Source organism: Megascapheus bottae, chromosome 14 (genome assembly GCF_031878675.1).
Source record: "Megascapheus bottae isolate mThoBot1 chromosome 14, mThoBot2.hap1, whole genome shotgun sequence".
In the NCBI taxonomy this organism is placed as follows: domain Eukaryota; kingdom Metazoa; phylum Chordata; class Mammalia; order Rodentia; family Geomyidae; genus Megascapheus; species Megascapheus bottae.
Genome location: NC_143522.1, coordinates 46,584,313 through 46,603,800, shown reverse-complemented (window position 1 = coordinate 46,603,800; position 19,488 = coordinate 46,584,313). Strand labels below are relative to the sequence as shown.

The 19,488-nt window shown below is 39.9% G+C and overlaps 2 protein-coding genes across 7 annotated transcripts in view; one reads left to right on the top strand and one right to left on the bottom strand.

Annotated features, from left to right (window-relative positions):
• Slc25a21 (solute carrier family 25 member 21) overlaps nucleotides 1-4,042 on the bottom strand; it is a 478,529-nt gene extending 474,487 nt beyond the window's left edge. The window contains exon 1 of the mRNA XM_090345142.1: nucleotides 3,747-4,042. Coding sequence (XP_090201268.1) covers nucleotides 3,747-3,834 — 88 coding nt within the window. The 5' untranslated portion in view covers nucleotides 3,835-4,042. The remainder of the gene's footprint in view (nucleotides 1-3,746) is intronic.
• The window catches only part of Mipol1 (mirror-image polydactyly 1), a 268,040-nt gene continuing 252,590 nt past the window's right edge, over nucleotides 4,039-19,488 (top strand). The window contains exon 1 of one of the 6 annotated variants that reach the window (XM_090345136.1): nucleotides 4,039-4,112. The gene's annotated coding sequence lies outside the window, so the exon portion shown is untranslated. Of the gene's footprint in view, nucleotides 4,113-18,624; nucleotides 18,756-19,005; nucleotides 19,429-19,488 lie in introns of those variants that run through there. The other 5 variants (XM_090345140.1, XM_090345141.1, XM_090345133.1 and 2 more) reach the window with 5 other exon arrangements.

Below are 19,488 nucleotides of genomic sequence, written 5' to 3'. Positions count from 1 at the left end.
GTGAGCTTCTTTTCCCTCACTAAAACTATACCATTTGAGCTTTTTTTTTTTTTTTCCTCCAATCCTGGGGCTTGGACACTTTTTGCTCAAAGGTAGCACTCTGCCACTTTAGCCACAGCATCACGTCTGGCTTTTTCTATGTACTGAGGAATTGAACCTAGGGCTTCATGCATGATAGGCAAGAACTCCACCACTAGGCCTCACTCCCAGCCTCATGCCTTTTTCTGTTTATGCGATACTGAGGTATTGAACTCAGGACTTCTTGCATCACTCTACCAGTAAGCCACATTCCCAGCCCATCTAGGGCTTTTATACTCAAACCTCAGAATCTCTTTTTTATCTATGAATAAGGTCTATGATGAAGTCCTTTCAGCCTTTAGGGCCTGTAGACTGTCTTAGTTTGTCACGTGACTTGTCGTGAGCTTTATCATATATGACAAAGTTCCATAAGTAGTATATCTGTATATAATAGCTATAACTACAAATTCAAGACTGAGATATATATACATATACGTAAGTTTATATGTATATATATACATACATATATGACACACATTTATGTCATACATATGTATTAGTGCTGGTACTCGGGTCTGAACTCAGAGCCTTGCACTCTTGTTCAGCTTTTTCTCTTACAGCTGGTACTTTAACACAAGCCATTTGCAATGAAAGACAGACATACATTGTTGCATATTGTCCTTCTCCTGATGTATCTGGTTTTCTAAGATCCCACAGAAATGCCCATCCCACCTTACCCCAGCCATTCACATGTGAATTGGCTGTAATTGCCTAGTACAGAGGTAGGTCCTTCCCAATACTGGTTTGAATATTCTCCAACAATTTGACCTAAAGCAAGTCAGTCTCTAATACTCTCCTGGAAAGACTAGTGAAGAAAATGCATACTCAGAAGCCACTTGGGACCAGGTAGCACCACATGGACTGAAGAGCTGAAAATAAGCAGTTAATTATAAGAAATAAGAGTGCTTCCAACATCAGAACATAGAGAAATAGCCCTACCCGAGAGGAGACAGCCTACCAACCATGTATATCCCCACATAACTGGACAGGCAAAACTCAGCCACAATGGGTCCTGTAATTTCTGCAAGCAAATGAGGAGATAAGCTACCCAGTGAGCTCCTGAGAAGTTGCATTTCCTATCATGGAAGGCTGCTACAATACCATTTCTTAGCCATTCTCTCAGTTTCAGTTGAATGCAAAGCTTTCCACTTCACCCCCATTTAGAGTTATAGCTGCAAACTTCAGAATGTCTACAAAATTGTTTTGCTGTGGTTTGAAGGTAGCATCTCAACAACAGAGGGGCTGGCACTAACATTTTATCCTCTGGCCTGTTTAGTTCATTTGTTATCTGGATTACTAAGATTACAGGAAACTGACACTATCTTGACTTGCTTTTGCAGTCTGTGTAAGTAATAATTTGTTGGAATCCATATCTACTCTTTATCAAGCAAATCTGTGGAAGCATAGTAAGCCATCCTAATACCTGTAGGAGTAATTGTCCTATAATTCGTCTTAACTTGCTGCCTTGAGGATTTTAGAACTTAACAAAAAAAGTAAGAAATGGAGAGAGTTTACTTCCTGAGTTCTCTCAAATGTTCCAGCCTGATTTCAGACTGTTCCAGGAATGCTGTTCCAGAAAGCAATGAATTCCAAAAGAAACTATAGTATTTCTAAAATAAATCTCTCTTATGTTTTTATTTTTTCCTTTAAAAGAACATTGACTCAGAATGTACTTTTGACCTTTACAATCAGAAGATCATATAATACATACATACACAGGCGATAGTAACAGTAATCAGAACTCTAGTTTCAGAGACTTAAATGCATTTCCTTTTTAATTAAAACTCTACCACTCCTGTATGTTTCTTTCTGGCTCCTGGTCTAGTATATATAATAGGATTAGCCTGCATTATTACGGTTGCAATAAATAAAGTTTTATGGAGATGTTTTTGACCAGACAGAATAAAATGTGCGCCTTTTTAACTATGATGGAAGTATAAAGTACTCTCATCATGTTCCAATAACTCCGTAGTAGAAACTATGTGTATCAACTATGCTGTTTTAAATTTATCTTATGTTTTTATTTGTATTAATTGAATTTCTTATATTAATATGACTATAGATGGAAACACACATTATATCAAATATTTGTCAAAGAAAACAATATAAAGATTTGGTTTTGACTCACTTTAAACATCTTTTGAGTTTAGTTGTGCCTACTGTATATTTAAACCAATATGCAAATACTTAAGAGTCCTTTATCATAGCTTAGGATGATAATCAATTAGCTCTGCTTTCTTTTGGGACCAGGTGAATTTTCTGTTATCAGGGTCACAGTCTTGGAATCAAGTGAATCAGGTATTGCTAGGAAAGCCTTGGACATTGTGGAATTTCACCAAAACTTGTGAATAAATTAATGCAGGTTGATTAGTATTACTGGAGAAGAACTAAGAAACTGGCAGGGCCACTAACCATTATAACAGATGAACATAGAATACTTATGGGTAATGTTGCAATTATTCTATTAATAAAGCATTATACTTAGGAAAATGCACAGATGATACATATGGTTACTTGCAGTTCCCCCTGAAATGCTAGTTCACAGTAACTAGTCTTATCAAAAAATTCAAATCTGTTTGAAAATTAATCAGCTAAACAGCAGACATCTTCCAGTCATTGTCTTATATAATTTATTAATGTTACCTTACTATAAGTTGTTGAAAGAATATCTACATTTATAAAAACATTTATGATTAGAAACCAATTAGTAGTGGTATGTGTATTTATAATAAAATACATCAGTGAATATAAGGTTAAGTCTTCAACCAGTACTTTTAAAGTCTGGGCACAAAGCATAATTTAATGGTTAGTAACTTTCTCCAACAACATTTAATAGTAATTAGTTCCAAGGTTGGTTATAGTAGATCTTTTTCTAAATATCCCCACAGTACACATCTCTAATTTAATGTGCGCCCATTATATCAAAAGTTTTTTTTGTGTGTCTTAATGTGTTTAATTGTAATATGTCTGTTTATGGCACGAATATAACCCAAGAAGTACCACATACAATAAGAAAAGTTGTGGAATTTTACAATAATACCTAGGTGAGGAAGGCAGGATCTTTGAAAGATCCATGTTAACTTGAAAGGAAAAAAAAAATCTACAAAAATTAACCACAGGGGCCGGGAGTTTGGCCTAGTGGTTAAAGTGCTTGCCTAGCATGCACGAAGACCCGGGTTCGATTCCTTCGTACCACATAAATAGAAAAAAGTCGGAAGTGGTGCTGAGGCTCAAGTGGTAGAGCTCTAGCCTTGAGAAAGTCCAAGGACAGTGCTCAGGCCCTGAGCTCAAGCTCAGGACTGGCAAAAAAAACAAAACAGAAATAACCACAAACTTAAGTCAGGCAGGATTAGATCATTTTCAAGTAAAATAATCAAGAAGCAAAATGATTCCTCAACATTGCAGGCATTGGTTGCTGCCTGTTGGTTTTTAGCCTAAGGAACACAGAAGACCAGAACCCTGGAGCAACTGGCACAGGCGCTGGGGCAACTTTACCAGGGACACTCGGCCTCCGCTGCCAGCTTAGGTCTCCTGGGCTCAAGCTACCCCAGGTTATACACCTCCCCAGCACTGTGGAAGTTTGTGAAAGCAGAGAAAACTTCCTGCTTGGGGAGACTGTCTGAGATGGAGAAAGCGACCAGCTTGCGGTCGAAGTAGGGCGGCCTTACCCGCAAAACCACCAGCCAAGATCTGCTGAGAAATCTCGCGCAGGAAGCCGACGTTGGGCTTGGCAGGCTTGGTGGGCTTGGTGGACATGGTGGGCAGCCGCAGAACGAGGTAGCAAGGGCCAAGTCGGGTGAGCGAGGTCTCCACTGAACACAGGCCTGAAGCCTTCCTGAGAAGAGAGCCCGGACTGAGTTGAACCTCAAGCAGGGTGGACTCCCTGCGGGGCAGCAATCGCGGAGTACCCAGAGATGGCGGTTCGGGCACTGGCTCGCGGCCAGGCCACCACCGGAACCTGCAGGCTGCACTACTTCGGGGTGGTTTCTCGCCCTGCCTGGACACCAAGGTTTCTGAAGAGATCAGCGGACTGGGTGAGATTGGCCGACCCTGTAGGTCAGGCTTTGTTTCTTAGATTGGCATTCTGTCAAGAGCCAGCTTTTGGCTGGCTGGTGGCCCTACTTTGAAAATGCACTGGAAACCCAGTCTGAAGCCCAGAGGGGGACGCCTACAGTAACCCTTGCCCACTGGCAAGCCAGAACTCAGTACAATTTCAACTAAGGGTCGTGTGAATAAGTTAACTGGAGTTAGTTATTCTGTCTGGTAACTAAGTCAAAGCATGCAGGTCCAATTCATAAAGACCTTGCAGTTGAGCTAATGCAATATTTTAGCAAGAAAAAGAGCAGGGGAGAAGAAGGAGGAGGGGGGGAGGGAAGGGGAGGGGAGGGGGAAGAAAAAAGAAAGGAGGAAGGAAGAAAGGAAGAAAGAAAGGAAGGAGGGAGGGAGAGAGGGAAGGAAGGAAGGAAGGAAGGAAGGAAGGAAGGAAGGAAGGAAGGAAGGAAGGAAGGAAGGAAGGAAGGAAGGAGTCTGGTTGCAAATAAGTCCCAGGCCAGAAGTTCTCAAAGTAAAGGTACTCATCTGAATTTATGAATGTTAGAAAGTCAAATCCATGGACCTCATTTCAGACTACTAAATTAGAATATTTAGGTTAGGCCTTAGGAACCTTTATTTTAACCAATTGTCTGTTGATTGCTGTTAACATTAAAGTTTGTGATTTACACCTAAATAACAGAAGAACATAAACAACCTTTTAGTATGTTCTCTCTATAAAATGTTGAATTACTCATATTAGCTCCTTTAATACAATTAACAAAAATTGTAATGTATGCCTTTTTATAAAACTAAAATAAAGCTGGGCAGCGGCCGTTTCACACCTATAATCCTAGCTACTTAGCTGAAGCTGAGATCTGGGGATCCTAGTTCCAAGCCAGCCATGGCAGGAAATCCCTTGAGATTTTTATCTCCAGTAAACTACTCAGAAAAAACCTTTAGTGGCACTGTGGCTGAAATGATAAAGTGCTAGCATTGGGCACAAAGAGGTTCAGGGACAGTGCCTAAGCTCTGAGTTCCAGCCCCAGGACTAGCGAAAAATAAAAATAAATAAAGAAAAATGCTGTAATGTCTTAATTAAACAAAAACGGCTAAAGCCATTTTGATTTATGTGTCTTATCTTGATTAAGAATTGTATAATTAAACTGAGAGAGAGCAAGGGAAGAGGTGACATTGTCCAAAAAGAAATGTACTCCTCACCTGACTTAGATAGCTGTAACCCCTCTGTACATAATCTTTATTACTATAAAATGAAACTTGAAAAAAGAATTACATGCTTAAATTGTTGATTTGTCTATCATTTTACAAAATGGCTGAGCATTTCACCTTCAGCAACCTTAAAATGCCAATTAAACTTCAGTTATCTGCCAACTCTTTGATATTGAGCCATTAGATCACTACCATAAAATGCCAAAATAATAATGACTTAAGCAAGACCAAAATTTATTTCCCCAGTGCTAACACACAAATGAAGAAAGGAAAGAAAATTTTTTTTAAAAAGCTCTGGAAACTACATAATCTTCATTAATCAACTTGTTCACAAGTATAGTCAGGTTCTTCCTTGGAGGAAATGTCATGATGGGACATTACTATTGCGAAGTAGGAACATTATAAATAATTATTATAAAATTGTAGGAACAAACAGTAGTTTCTGTCATAATTAGAAAAATTAATGAGTGAAAAACTACTTTTAAAGATATTTGCTTTTTGAAATACTCTTCTCCTTAAATTCTTAAGTATCTTAACTAGAAACTAATATACACTGTGGTATTCACTGTACCATGAGTAGAACCATATTTTAAAATATCTTTCATGTTGTTATTTAGAAATTTAAACCATGAGCCAGACACCAATGAATCATGCCTATAATTCTAGCCCCTCAGGAAACTGAAATCTGAAGATCACAATTCAGTGCCAGCCAGGCACACACACACACAAGTTGCTCTCACAGTCCTGGAAGTTCAAGTCTATGATTAGCTCTTTGGTGAAACAAGATAATCATTATAGAAAGTGAGTAGCAGAACAAAGCCATTTACCTTAAGCCTTTGAAGTTCACCTCAATGAAGCAAATAAGAGAGTGGAAAAGTCAGGGTTCCACAACTCACTCCTGGGGCCCCAGGATATACTCTTAATAACCATAAGATGATATAATTGATCCTACCTCTTAAAGGTTCTACAACTTTATGGTATTACTAATCTGGAGACTTAAATCAGTGAGGAGTTGTGTTTTGTTTGTTTGTTTTTGCAAGGGACCAAGGTATAAAAAACGTTTTTGCCTTGCATGCACAAAGACCCGGGTTTGATTCCTCAGTACCACATACATAGAAAAAAGCTGGAAGTGGTGCTGAAGCTCAAGTGGTAGAGCTCTAGCCTTGAGAAAGTCCAAGTACAGTGCTCAGGCCCTGAGCTGAAGCCCAGAACTGGCAAAAAAAATAAAAATAAAAATAAAAAATAAAAAAAATAAACGTTTATAACTCCATAAAGAAAGCTGCTGAAGTTAGTGAAATATGAGTCCTGCCTATGATTGCCTTGGTAGGTCTAGACCAAATGATTTCCTGAGCCTTCTACAACCCACAGGTCAATATTCTCGACCCTACACCTTTGGAGAAGATTCCAACTCCAAACTAGCAGAAAATGAGGAGACCACCTTCTCCCTTTCTCCAGGTTCCTTCTCCCTTCTCCCCCCTCCCCCACCCCCCCCCACAGTTCCTCACCCTCATTTCTCTGTGCTTTTCTTTGAGGAAACTATTTAATACTAGAAACAATACATAGATGTCATTCAAGTGTTAAGAGTTCTGTTATTTGGGACACAAATAAGAATCTAGAAATAAAAAGGCCATCTAGGCAGTCAACATGAAAAAAACTACGTGGGTCCCCAGGCCTTCTCTTAGAATTAATCTATAGCCTGTCTTAACTGGTTTATAGAGGAAATTAATTTCTCAGTTCATATCATAGTAGAAACAATGTAACAAGGAATAAGGCTATACCTATATACAATGGAATTTTACTGAGCCATTAAAAAGAATAACATTATGTTATCTGAAGGGAAATGGATGGACCCAGGACAAATTATGTTAAGTGCGGTAAGCCAACTATAGACAAATGGTGCATGTTTTCTCTTATGCAGAAATTAGATCTAAAATATATACTGGGATATGATAAATTATATAGGATTCTAGACCCTCTCACCCAGTGAGACCTAAAGAGGATACTTGGGGGAGAAACACAAAGGTGCAATGCTTATGTGCCTCTTTATATAAAATAAATATATGTTGAAACAAACTCCAAGATAAGAAATAGGAAGTCTCCTCTTCTGTTGTTTCTGTTTTCTCTCTGCATGATTTATTCATATGTCTGTCATTTGAAAGGGTAGAAGGGTACAGAACTTGAAGGATAAAGGTGAAAAATTGCAGCAGTGGTTATCACTGGACACCGTTAAACATGAACTATCTAACTCCTGGGTGGAGACAAGAGGGAGGGAAGGATGGTGGGAGGGACTAGAAGAGAGCACAGGAAAGGATGGTATTGTACAAAGGAAATACTGCTGTATCTGACTTTGGTACCTGGTGTATTGTATATATATTTATTTGGCTATTTGAATCAGGGAAGGGAAGGGGGAAAACAAGATGATGAAACAAAGGACAAAAGGTGAACCTGTGTAACAGCAATATTCACAAAACAATATGTTGGAAATGAACTTTACAACTTGGTAGGGGGTAGGTGGAGAGGAAGTGGGAGAAAAACATTGCAAGGGGTAACTGCTTAAGAATTAATGTACTCACTACCTTATGAATGTAACTGTAGCTCCTCTATATATCACCCTGATAGTAATTTTTTTCTTTTTTAAAAAAGGAAATATATGTACATATGCGTATTTGGTTATTTGAAAACAGATAGGGAAGGGGGGAAAACAACATGAGGGGCAGGGTGTGTGGGGGGGAGGGAAATGGGGACCAAGACATGAGAAAGGGTATGTGAAGTAATGCATCTTCTATCTGATGAATATAATGTAACCCTTCTATTAATTACAATAAAAATATATGGGAAAAAGGATATATAATGCTATAAGAATTGTACCAACTCTGGGAAATTGAGTAGGGACTTATTTAGAGGATTATAGCCAATGGGAGGAAGAAGAAACCTGTAGGTTTGAGTGTGCTCAGATCTATATTTTAATTAGAGCCATTGATATATATGGTTCTGGGTGTTCCATATAGACACATACACTCAGTAGAAACATGCTTTCTGGCTAATATTTTAATAGTATACCATAAACCTCCTAATGAACTTAGGAATTGCTTAGTATATCCCAGTCAGGCCTTTAAAGATGTTTTTAGGAAAAGATGGTATAATCCACCAAAAGAAACATGATAGAAAGAAAGTAGAACTGAGAGTGATACAGAAGAAAATGGGAGCAAAGTCTGTTCATGTTTTCAATACTGACTTTGATATACTATCTATATTAAAAATATCTGATTCACCATGCCTTTGTTTTTTCCTCTGTTACTGTACTTTTCAAATCCTTAACTTGCTGAGCCTTGACCACTAAGTAGCATTTCATAGCTGCTATTTTTCTGATACATAGTACTCTCCAATAAACTTCGTTCTTCCTTTTTGGCTGCTGTTTCCTATGTTTTAACTTTAAAGGCTTGACTTTGTTAGTTCAGATCCTCAACTGTCTTCTGCTATTAATGAACAGATAGTCTCTTGATCACTCACTCTGTGGCTGGAATTTCTTGCATATACTGATGCCTTTTGCCTTTCTGTCTACTTCACATTTTATAATTCACTAGAAATGAAAAGTGACCTTAGATAACAATCCTTTTCCCAAGATTCCTATTTTAAATCTCACATCCCTATTTACTTGTTTGCATCTTTAGGTTTGTCCCTAAGCCAGAATTCCTCTCTCCTAATTCTCCTGCTGATATTTGTGATTCAATATCAACAAGTTTCTTTATATTTACAATTCCTTCTCTGAATGTTCTCTATTTTCCTGCCTTAAAATAATTTTCACAGAATAACACTACTTTTCCTGTAACCTTCTTAGTAAAGATTCTGTCCCCCATATGATTGTACAATAATTGTTTCAAATGCATTGCTGCTTTTAAAGTTTAGGGTTTGGGGGGAGGTAAGAGAAAATGCAGGCTTTTATTTTGTCAGGCTTAGTTACTGTGAAATACTTAACATCATAGCTAGTAGTTGTGGCTGAATACACATACTGGTAAGAGGTAACTGCTGTTGGCTTGCCTGAGAAACCTGTCTTTAAAGTTTTTCAATAACCATTTTTACAAAATAAAATTACATGTATTATGTAGGATACACCAGTATGTGTACAATGTGACATTAACACTATTTATTTATGTATCCTGGTCTTGAGGCTTGAACTCAGGGCCTGAGCACAGTCCTTGAGCTTTTTCAGGCTATCCCTCTACCACCTAAGCCACAGCACCACTTCAGGCTTTTTCTGTGTGTGTTACTAAGAAATTGAACCCAAGGCTTTATGCATGTTAGTTAAGCACTCTACCACTAGGCCACACTCCTGGCCCCATTAAGACACGTTTTATCTCACACATTTCATTTCTCTTTCCTCCCTCCCTCCCTCCCTCCCTCTCCTTTTTCCTTCTTTCCATTCTGTCTTTATTCCTTTCTTTTATTGTAAGGCCACTTAAAATATATTCTTTTAGGAACTTGGCATAGTGGCTCAGGTCTGTAATCCTAGCTATTAAGGAGAATGAGAACAGGAGGATCTCAGGTCAAGGCCAATTCAGGCAGAAAATTAACCCTCTTCTCAACCCACAGCTTAAAACAACACTGCATGCTTTTCATCCCAGGCTATCTAAGAAGGTGAGTTTGAGAGGTTCAGGGTACCAGACCAGACAGGGCAGAAAAGTGCCAGAGATACCAAATCAATGAATGGAAACAGATGCAATGGAGCACACTTAATGATCCCAGCAGCCTAAGGAAGGCTGCTGGAGGCAAGGCTCAAGTCCTAAAGTAGCTACTAAAAAATAGGGCTGGAGGTACAGGTCAATGATATCACACAAACCTAGCAAATGTAAGTCTTTTAGTTCAAACCCCAGTACCATCAAGAAAGCAAAACTACTTTCTTGGCATTTGTTAAGAGATAATATATATTGTTATTATCTGTAGTCACTAGGTTATAAACATAGGTTTTGAATTTGCCACTTTTTTAAAAATGAAATCCTAGGGTGACATTTGACAAAAGATAATGAAATAACTGGATTATAGATAAAGGGTTTTTTTTTTACTCATAATACAATAGGCACTTTGAGCTTTAGGTTATCATCATTTCTTTTTCTTTGTGGGGCTTGAATTCTGGGTCTGGGCGCTGTCCTATCTCTTGAGCCAGAAGGACACTTCTGGTTTTCTAGTGGTTAATTAGAGATAAGAGTCTCACGAACTTTAGTGCCTAGGCTGGCTTTGAAATGTGATCCTTAGATCTCAGCCTCCTGAGTAGCTAAGATTATATGTGTGAGCCACCATGCCCAGCCAAGTGTCATCATTTCTATTCCATCCCTACTTTTGCATTCCACAGGGGAAATGCAAATGTGGGTTCAAGTAAATGTTGCACATGCAGTGGATTTGTGTCAGAACTGAGGCATCTCAAGCTTAACACTCAATCTCATGAGAGACTATTAACAAATCTCTGTGTGTGTGTGTGTGTGTGTGTGTGTGTGTGTGTGTGTGTGTGTGTGTGTGTGTGTGTGTAGGAGTTGGGAGCATGGCTCTGGTGGTAGGGTGCTTGCCCAGTAAGGAATAGAGTGTTTGATATATGGATCTTGTTACCTGTGTAGCAGCAGCATCTCCAAAATTTTCTTTCTAAATCTTCCAACTTGACTATCACCTCTTATCTAACTTGCTGTAGAATCTCCCTGCTACAATTTGCTATTCTCATCATCTTTGATATTTCTCACTATCTATTCTACTCCTTCCTTAATATGGCAATAGACTTAAAAATACCATCATCACCAATCTCTTAAAGCTCCTTAAACCACCTGCTCTTTTCTCCCTCTATTCCTTTTTTTTTTTTGGAAAAATTAACAATTCTATTGAAACCCAATTATCCACCTCATGCCTAAAGTAGATCTAAGTCCTGCTAGTGAAAATTGTTAATGATGTAATTACTAAATTTTTTTTTCAAATTAAGCTGGGTGCCAGTGGCTCACATCTGCAATCCTAGTTACTTCAGGAGGCTGAGATCGGAGGATTGCGGCTCAAAGCCAGCCCAGCACGAAAGTCCTTGAGACACTCATCTCCAAGTAACCATCAAAAAAGGAGAAGAGGTGCTTTGGCTCAAGTGGTAGAGTGCTAGCCTTGAACTGAAGAGCTAGGGAAAGCCCTTAGGCCTACAGTTCAAGCTCCTTCACCTACCAACAACAGCAACAAGGAAAAAAACCCTTCAAATTACTTTCAAGCAAATTGATTCATTTGCTTAATAAGTTCACTTACTACTCTCTAATATTACTGTTTCATAATTTCAAATTTTTCCACAAATTTCCACCTCCATTTTATTTAAAATTGGACCTCACCTCATTATGTTCCTTTCATTATCTAGCTGTCCAATAAATACAAACTTTGCTCCTGCATTCAACTCTAAGTCATCAAATCTTCCTCTACTTCTATTCACATTCTTATTTTTGCCTATTAAAATGTGAAAAATCCTTATTTACCACTATAAAAATGTATTCCACCCAGACATAAAAGATGGCCTACTGTATGATTCCATTTATATAAAATATCCAAATAGGTAAAACAATCTATCAATACAGAAAGCAAGGTATCTGAAAATTTAACTAAGAAAAAGTAGTGGGGATCATAGCTAAAGTGGTAGATAGTACTTACTAAGAAGTTCAAAAGCAGAGGTCAATCCGCCAGTAACAGCACACACACACACACACACACACACACACACACACACACACAAAAGCAAGAAAACATTTCTGTTTTGAAGCTTGAAGTAGGGAGGGATGGAAGTAAACTAGCAGGTGGAATAGAAGTAACTTTAATGAATACAGGGTTTATCTTTGGCCTATCAAAATAACAAAATGAGATCTGCAAAGATAGCAAGTAGTAGATTTAAAATCCTGGAATGTGCCTTAGTGGACCAACTGTATACCTGTGGAAATTGAAGTAAGAATAAATTTGTAAAAACCAGAGAGAAATACATGTATTTGTTTTTGAGAAAAGTAGTTCATCAGTGCTGATAATGTTATCAGGCAAGTATTCTTTTGTATCCTGCTAGCTCCTGTAACTCCCAGAACCAAACTGTAGTCTTGAAAGTCCTTGGGAATACTTATAGCTACAGAGTTACATGAATAAGATCCCTTCAGGAAAAGGCCTTCCTTCATAGCTTCCTGGAGAATTGTAGTATATTTATACAATGAAATATTATTTAGCAAAATAAAGTAAGCTATCAAATCATAAAAGATATAGAAGAACCTCAAATGCTTATTGAAAAAAAGCTAGTACAAGATGTTTAGGTATTACATTTCAGGAAAAGGAAAAAAATTGTGGCAAGATTAAAGATTATCATATGATTTGGTATATTATAGCACATTAAGTGCACATATGGACTATCATAATGAAATCTCTTACTATGTATAACTAATATATGACAAAAAATGTCAGTGGTAGTAAAGGATTCAAAGGGAGGAAGGGAACGATGATGTATAAGGAGATTTTTGGGTTTTTTTTTGCCAGTCCTGGGCTTGAGCTCAGGGCCTGAGCACTGTCCTTGGACTTTCTCAAGGCTAGAGCTCTACCACTTGAGCCTCAGCACCACTTCCGGCTTTTTTCTATGTATGTGGTACCGAGGAATTGAACCCGGGTCTTCATGCATGCTAGGCAAGCACTTTAACCACTAGGCCAAACTCCCGGCCCCATAAGGAGTTTTTAGGAAGTGAAATATATTTTTTTTACCAATCCTGGGGCTTGAACTCAGGGCCTGGGCACTGTCCTTGAACTTTCTTAAGGCCAGTGCTCACCACTTGAGCCACTTCTGGCTTTTTCTGCGTATGTGGAAATGAGTAATTGAACCCAGAGTTTCATGCATGCTAAGCAAGAACTCTACCACTAGATGACCCTCCTGGTAGATACATGAAATGCAGTTTGTTCTGTATGAATGCATATAGAATACTAAGAGTAAAACCTAGGGCTAGGAATGTGGTGTAATGCAGAGTGCTTGCATAGCATGCATGAAACCCTGGGTTGGATTCTTCACTACCACATAAACAGGAAAAGCCAGAAGTGATGCTGTAGGATGCTGTAGATCAAGTGGTAGAGTGCTAACTTTGAACAAAGAAAGCTAAGGGACATTGGCCAAGGCCTGACTTCAGGCCCCAGGACTGGCAAAATAAATAAATAAATAAATAAATAAATTAATTAATTAATTAAAAAAAAGACTAAGACCTAATGTACTGGGAGAGGGTAGGGGAGGGAAACTGAGAGAAAAAAATGTGGAGGGGTATCAATGTTCAATAAATAATGTACCCACTGCCTGATGAATATAACTATAACCCCTCTATATATCACTCTGACAATAAAATACAATAAAAAATAAAAATAAATAAAAAACCTAATGTAAACTATTGATATTAGTTAATAATACATCAGCATTGATTGTAGCAAACACACCATACAATGTTAAAAAGGGACACTGTAAGGTCAGGAAGAATATATGAGAACACTGTATATTTGTTCAATTTTATGTAAATCTAAACTATTAAAAATTTTTTAAAAATGGGGCCGGGAGTTTGGCTTAGTTGTAGAGTGCTTGCCTAGCATGCACGAAGACCCTGGGTCAATTCCTCAGTACCACATATACAGAAAATAAAAGCCAGAAGTGGTGTTGTGGCTCAAGTGTTAAATCACTACCCTTGAGGAAAGCCCAAGGCCAATGCTCAGGCCCTGAGTTCAAGCCCTGGGAGTGGCAAAAAAATTAAAAGTAATATAAAAAATAAAAAATGTCCTTTCTGGTAGCTCTGGAATTCTGCAGGACTTCAGGTCAAAATCACATGGGCACAAAGCTCTCCAGACTCCAACTCCAAAATAACAAGAAAAAAAACTGGTTTGGAGGCAGGGCTCAAGTAATAGAGAACCAACTCAGTAACCAAATAAATGGCATTGGGGATTATATGTAGCTAATGGTAAGAATGCTTACCTGTAGGAGACTCTGAGTTCAATCCCCATAACTGAAAAGAGAAAAGTATATTACTATTAGCATTAACCACGCATCAATGAGATTAAAAAGCACATCATGATTTTAGTATTGTAGTTATATTAAAATGCTTACAGTTCCCTGTCATATTTATTTTATTAATTTTTCTTCAAAGAATTCTTTTTTTCTCTGTCCCTACTATTGCTAATTTCCCATTTAAGAACTCAGGGTATTTCCTACTAATATTATCTCGCCAAGTTTTCCTAATTCTGACTTCTTCATACCCTATGCCCTCTGGCCTAAAGCCATTTATCCAGAGAAGGCTAGCAAGATGGAGAATGAAGAAATGTACAAATGGAGAAGGAAAGGAACAGAAATAAGGGGAAAAATAGTTGTGGTAAGAAATGCTTATGGGAAAAGGACTGAGTAGTCTTAAATAGGCTGGAAGGAAAATAAGATGGCTTGAACAAATTCCTTATGAAAAATGTAGGAGAAAAATAGTTTACAGAAAGAAAACATGGGGTCTGTATATTAAAAAAAAAAAACCGGAGACAGTAGGCATTAAAAAGTGAAACAAAATGATTTTTTTTCCTTTTTCCTTTTTTGCCAGTCCTGGGGGTTGAACTCAGGGCCTGGACTCTGTTCCTGAGCTTCTTTTGCTCAAGGCTAATACTTGAACCACAGTACCACTTCAGGTTTTTTCTGTTTATGTGGTACTAAGGAATCGAAACTAGGAATTCATGCATGCTAGGCAAGGACTTTACCATTTAGCCACATTCCCAGCCTTCAAAATAATCTTTACCCACAGAAAATAATGTATTAGTCATTATTTGTCAACTTTCTTATTTCTTAAGAAAGAAAATCAACTTTTTATCATTTCACATATCATTTAATTCTACTCTAAGCATTTTTGTTTTGGTCAGTTGGGTTTTGAACTCATGTCCTGGCTGTTGTCTCTGAGCTCTTTCACTCAAGGCTAGTGCTCTACCACTTTGATCCAGAGCACCACCCCTGGTTTTTGAGTGATCAACTGGAGATCAGACTCCTATGGACGTTTTTTATGTGTGGTCAAATCACAATTCTCAGTTCTCAACCTCCTGAGTAGCTAGGACTACAGATGTGACCAGCTTCCAGCTACTTCAAACATTCTTTTTTTTTTTTCTTGCCAGTCATGGGGCTTGAACTCAGGGCCTGAGCACTGTCCTTGGGTTTTCTCAAGGCTCTACCACTTGAACCACAGCACCACTTCTGACTTTTTTCCTATGTATGTGGTACCGAGGAATAGAACCTGGGTCTTTGTGCATGCTAGGCAAGCACTACACACTAGGCCAAACTCTTTTTTTTTTTGGTGGGTCATGGGCTTGAATTTGGCCTATCACTGTCCCTGAGCTTTTCAGCTCAAGGCTACTGCTCAACACTTGAGTCAAGCCCCACTTCCCATTTTTTCTAGAGGTTAATTGGAGATAAGAGACTCAGGTCCTTTGTGCTGGGGCTGGCTTTGAACTTTGATCCTCAGATCTAAGCCTCCTGAGTAGCTAGTATTATAGATATGAGCCTCAAGTATTCTTAGACCCTTTTTTTCACGACTGCAATAATACTTTTGGATTAGGTGTGTCTACTCTATAAAACTATATATATATGTCTCTATTGTCATGATGAAAGAGGTGTTATATAAACTTCCATTGTCCGATGCATACATATATACATAATGCTATAATATAGTATGTTTTATAATTTGTCAATTTGTAGTATATATAGTACACATATAATTATATATAATATGTATATGACACTGTAGATTTAAAAGGAAGCTTATATATACCTATATATTGTGTATATTTATGTGCTTACATATAATTTTTGTGTTGTATGATAGTCTTGAGCTTAATTTTTTATTATCAAGATGATATACAAAGTGGCTACAGTACATAAGGCAGGTAAACAGTGAATTTATTTTTTTTCTTTTTATTATTACTATTATTTGCTGGCCCTGGGGCTTGATATCTGGGCCTGGCACTGTCCCTGGGCTTCTTTCCCATCATATATTTTTTCTTCTTCTTCTTTGTCTTTCAATTTTTGGTACTGGGAATTGAACCTAGGACATTGTACTTGCTAGGCAAGTGCTTTGCCACTGAGTTATGGCTCAGCCCCACAATACATTTCTTTTTGTATACTGTAATCTTTTCCCTCACTCTCCCAGTTTTTTCCCTCACATCTCCACCCATAATTTGAATAGCTCATTTTCAATCTAGTATCTATTGAGTCCTGAGCTTTTTTACTAAAGTCTAATGCTCTATCAATTTAACCACAGCACCACTGCCAGTTTTTTTGGTGGTTAATAGGAGTCACATGAACTTTCCTACCTTGGCTGGCTTTAAATTATAATCCTCAAATCTTGACCTTCTGAGTAGCTGGGATTCTGAAAGTGAGCCATTAGTGCCTAGCAACAAAGGTAGATTTTGAGAGAAGATCTTGCTATGTAATCCAGGCTGGCTTAGAATTTATGATCCTTCTGTTTCAGTCCTCAAGTACTGGGTGAATTATGGGTCTGGCTCATTTTATGCATGTATGTTGTCCATAAATATGTGATTAAACCCTGAATTAGGCTGGAATTGTAACAAGCCCTTTGAATGAACAGTAGTATAATGTTGTAGATATTATAAACTGTTTTGTTACAACTAATCTACTTGTAAGGTTTTTTTTTCCTATTTCTTTTTCTTCCATTCCTTTTTCACTCATTAACCTGATGTTCGTTAAACCCTAATGTGTAGCTACCAGCATTTTTATGCTTATTCTCTATGGATGTGTAAAAATCATTTATTATTCAATACTAGTAGTTAGAAGAGTACCTGGAAGCTAGTAGGTGTAAACAAAATACCTGGTATCTGATAGAATAAAGCACTATTGAGCCAGACACCATGTCAACGGCTACTTCAGAGGAGACTGAGACAGGAGAATCATTGCAGCTCAAGTTCAAAACCTCTCTCAGGACAACAGAGAACCATTTCAAGTAATAATAATAATAGTAATATAAAAGGAGAAAAAGCAATAATGTGGAAAAAGACAACCACATTTGAATTATTATTTTACCGTCAAAATTCCACTTTACTCTCATTGTACAACTGAAAATATCCCTGGCCTTTTTTTTATGGTTTTCTTTTTCTTTTGTCAGTCCTGGAGCTTGAATGCAGGGCCTGGTGGCTATCCTCGAACTTTTGTTCAAAGCTAGTGCTCTACCCCTTTCCCAGCCCCATTTGTTGACTTATTATATACTTGGTTTTAATTCTGTAAGGCTGTACATTTTGTCTTCAAGAATTTACATATAAGGGGACTGGGACTGTGGCCTGGTGGTAGAGTGCTTGCCTAGCATGCATGGAAACCCTGGGTTGGATTCCGCAGTACCACTTAAACTGAAAAGGCTGGAAGTGGTGCGGTCTCCAGTGGTAGAGCCCAGAGGCTCAGGAATAGAGCCTAGGCCCTGAGTTCAAGGCCCAGGACTGGCAAAAGAAAGGAATGGAGAGAGAGGAGAGAGGGGGTGGGGCTGGAAGGCAGGATTTTACACACATACAAGTGCTGTGGATGTGGCTTAGTGGTAGTGCTAGCCTAGCAAGCACTCAGTACCACAGACACAGAAAAAGCCGGAAGTAGCGCTGTGACTCCAGCCTCGAGTAAAAGAAACTCAGTGATGGTGCCTGGGCCCTGAGTTCAGGCCCCAGGACTGGCCAAACAAAACAAAACAAAAAACAACAACAACAACAACAAAAACAAAGCATGCAAGATATCAAAACCTAGATGTCATTCCTGATTTTAAGGGACCAGCTCCGATGTAGTTGGAATAGCCTATGTCCGGGATGGAGACATCTCCTTTGCTCATGCGAGGACCGTCTCTTCCTCACCTGCCCTGGGGCCTCTTCCAGGTTCCTCTCACCTCAGACTGCGCCCCCCCCGCCCCCCCCCCCCCCGCCCCGCCAACCAAGGGACCAAGTCTCCCGAAGAGACGCAAGATGTGTTTGAGTTACACGTTTGCTCTCCCCTAACCAGGCAAGGTTGTATCTCAACAATATTTTGCTCTTCTGCCAGGCACCCGACCCCCTCAGAACCCACCACAGCCACCGTCCAACATTTCTCCTAACTCCTCTGAGGAAATTCCCAGCGCTCGCGCTCCCAGAAGCCCTTCCCGGGAGCGGGAGACGCGCGGAATGCGCATGCCCAGTGCGGATCCCTTCTGCCCGCCCTCGGCCTTGTACGCGCGGCGTGTGGCGAGCTCCCACCTGTCAATCTCACTGGACCACGCCCCTCCAGGCCCAGTCCGGGGAGCGCTGCACCCAGGCCTAGGCTCTGCGCGCGTGGATTGGCTGATGCGGTAGCGTCGCCTCTGGTCGGGGAAACTGGGAGAGCGCGAGCGCCCAGAGTTGGCTCTCCGTGCGGCTCAGGGCGTACCTCCTCTCAGGTAAACCGGTGGGCCGGGAGGGTTACCTGGCTAGAGTATGTTCTGGACGGGTATAAAAGAGGTTTGACACTTCCGGCCTGCAGGCCGGTTGGAGACCCCGAGGTGGGCTGTGGGGGCCGGGGGGACTCGGGGCGCAGAGTCCAGCCATCCCCCCGTGGCCGGGCGTCGGTGGACCCTCGCGGAGGTCAGCCAGACTCTGGGCACCGTTTCCTGTGCACTGTTGTAGAAATCCAGCTTTTATTCAGGAGTGTGGGATTCCGGCGGTTTTCTCTCAGCGCCGGCAAGTTGGAGTGTTCCGTCCCGCCTCCGCCTCCCGTCCCCGCGGAGCGCTGGTGGGACACTCGGGCGTCCCGGCGTCCCCACCAACCTGCAGAAAGTAGACAGCCGAACTCTCGCGGTTCCCGGCGCCCCGCCGGCCGGCGCTTCTCGGGCTAGAAGGTGACAGCCTTCAACAGCCTGCGGAGCACTTTGAGCCTCTGTGGACGGAAGGAACACACCTAGGTAGCCCAGCGAGTCCACCGATGGTGGGCCGGCAACAACTGTGCAGTGGAGCGAGCCTTTTGGAAGATCCTTCGAGCCTTTGAAGGGCCAAATAAGATGTTTCAAGGAGTTTTACCGTCTGGCCCCAGAGAAGTCTTAACCCAAGTGTAACGAAAGTTCCAGCTTTACACAGGTTTGTGACTTGCACAGGAGCTAAAATGACATTTGTAAAAATTGTTGCCTAGAGCAGCCT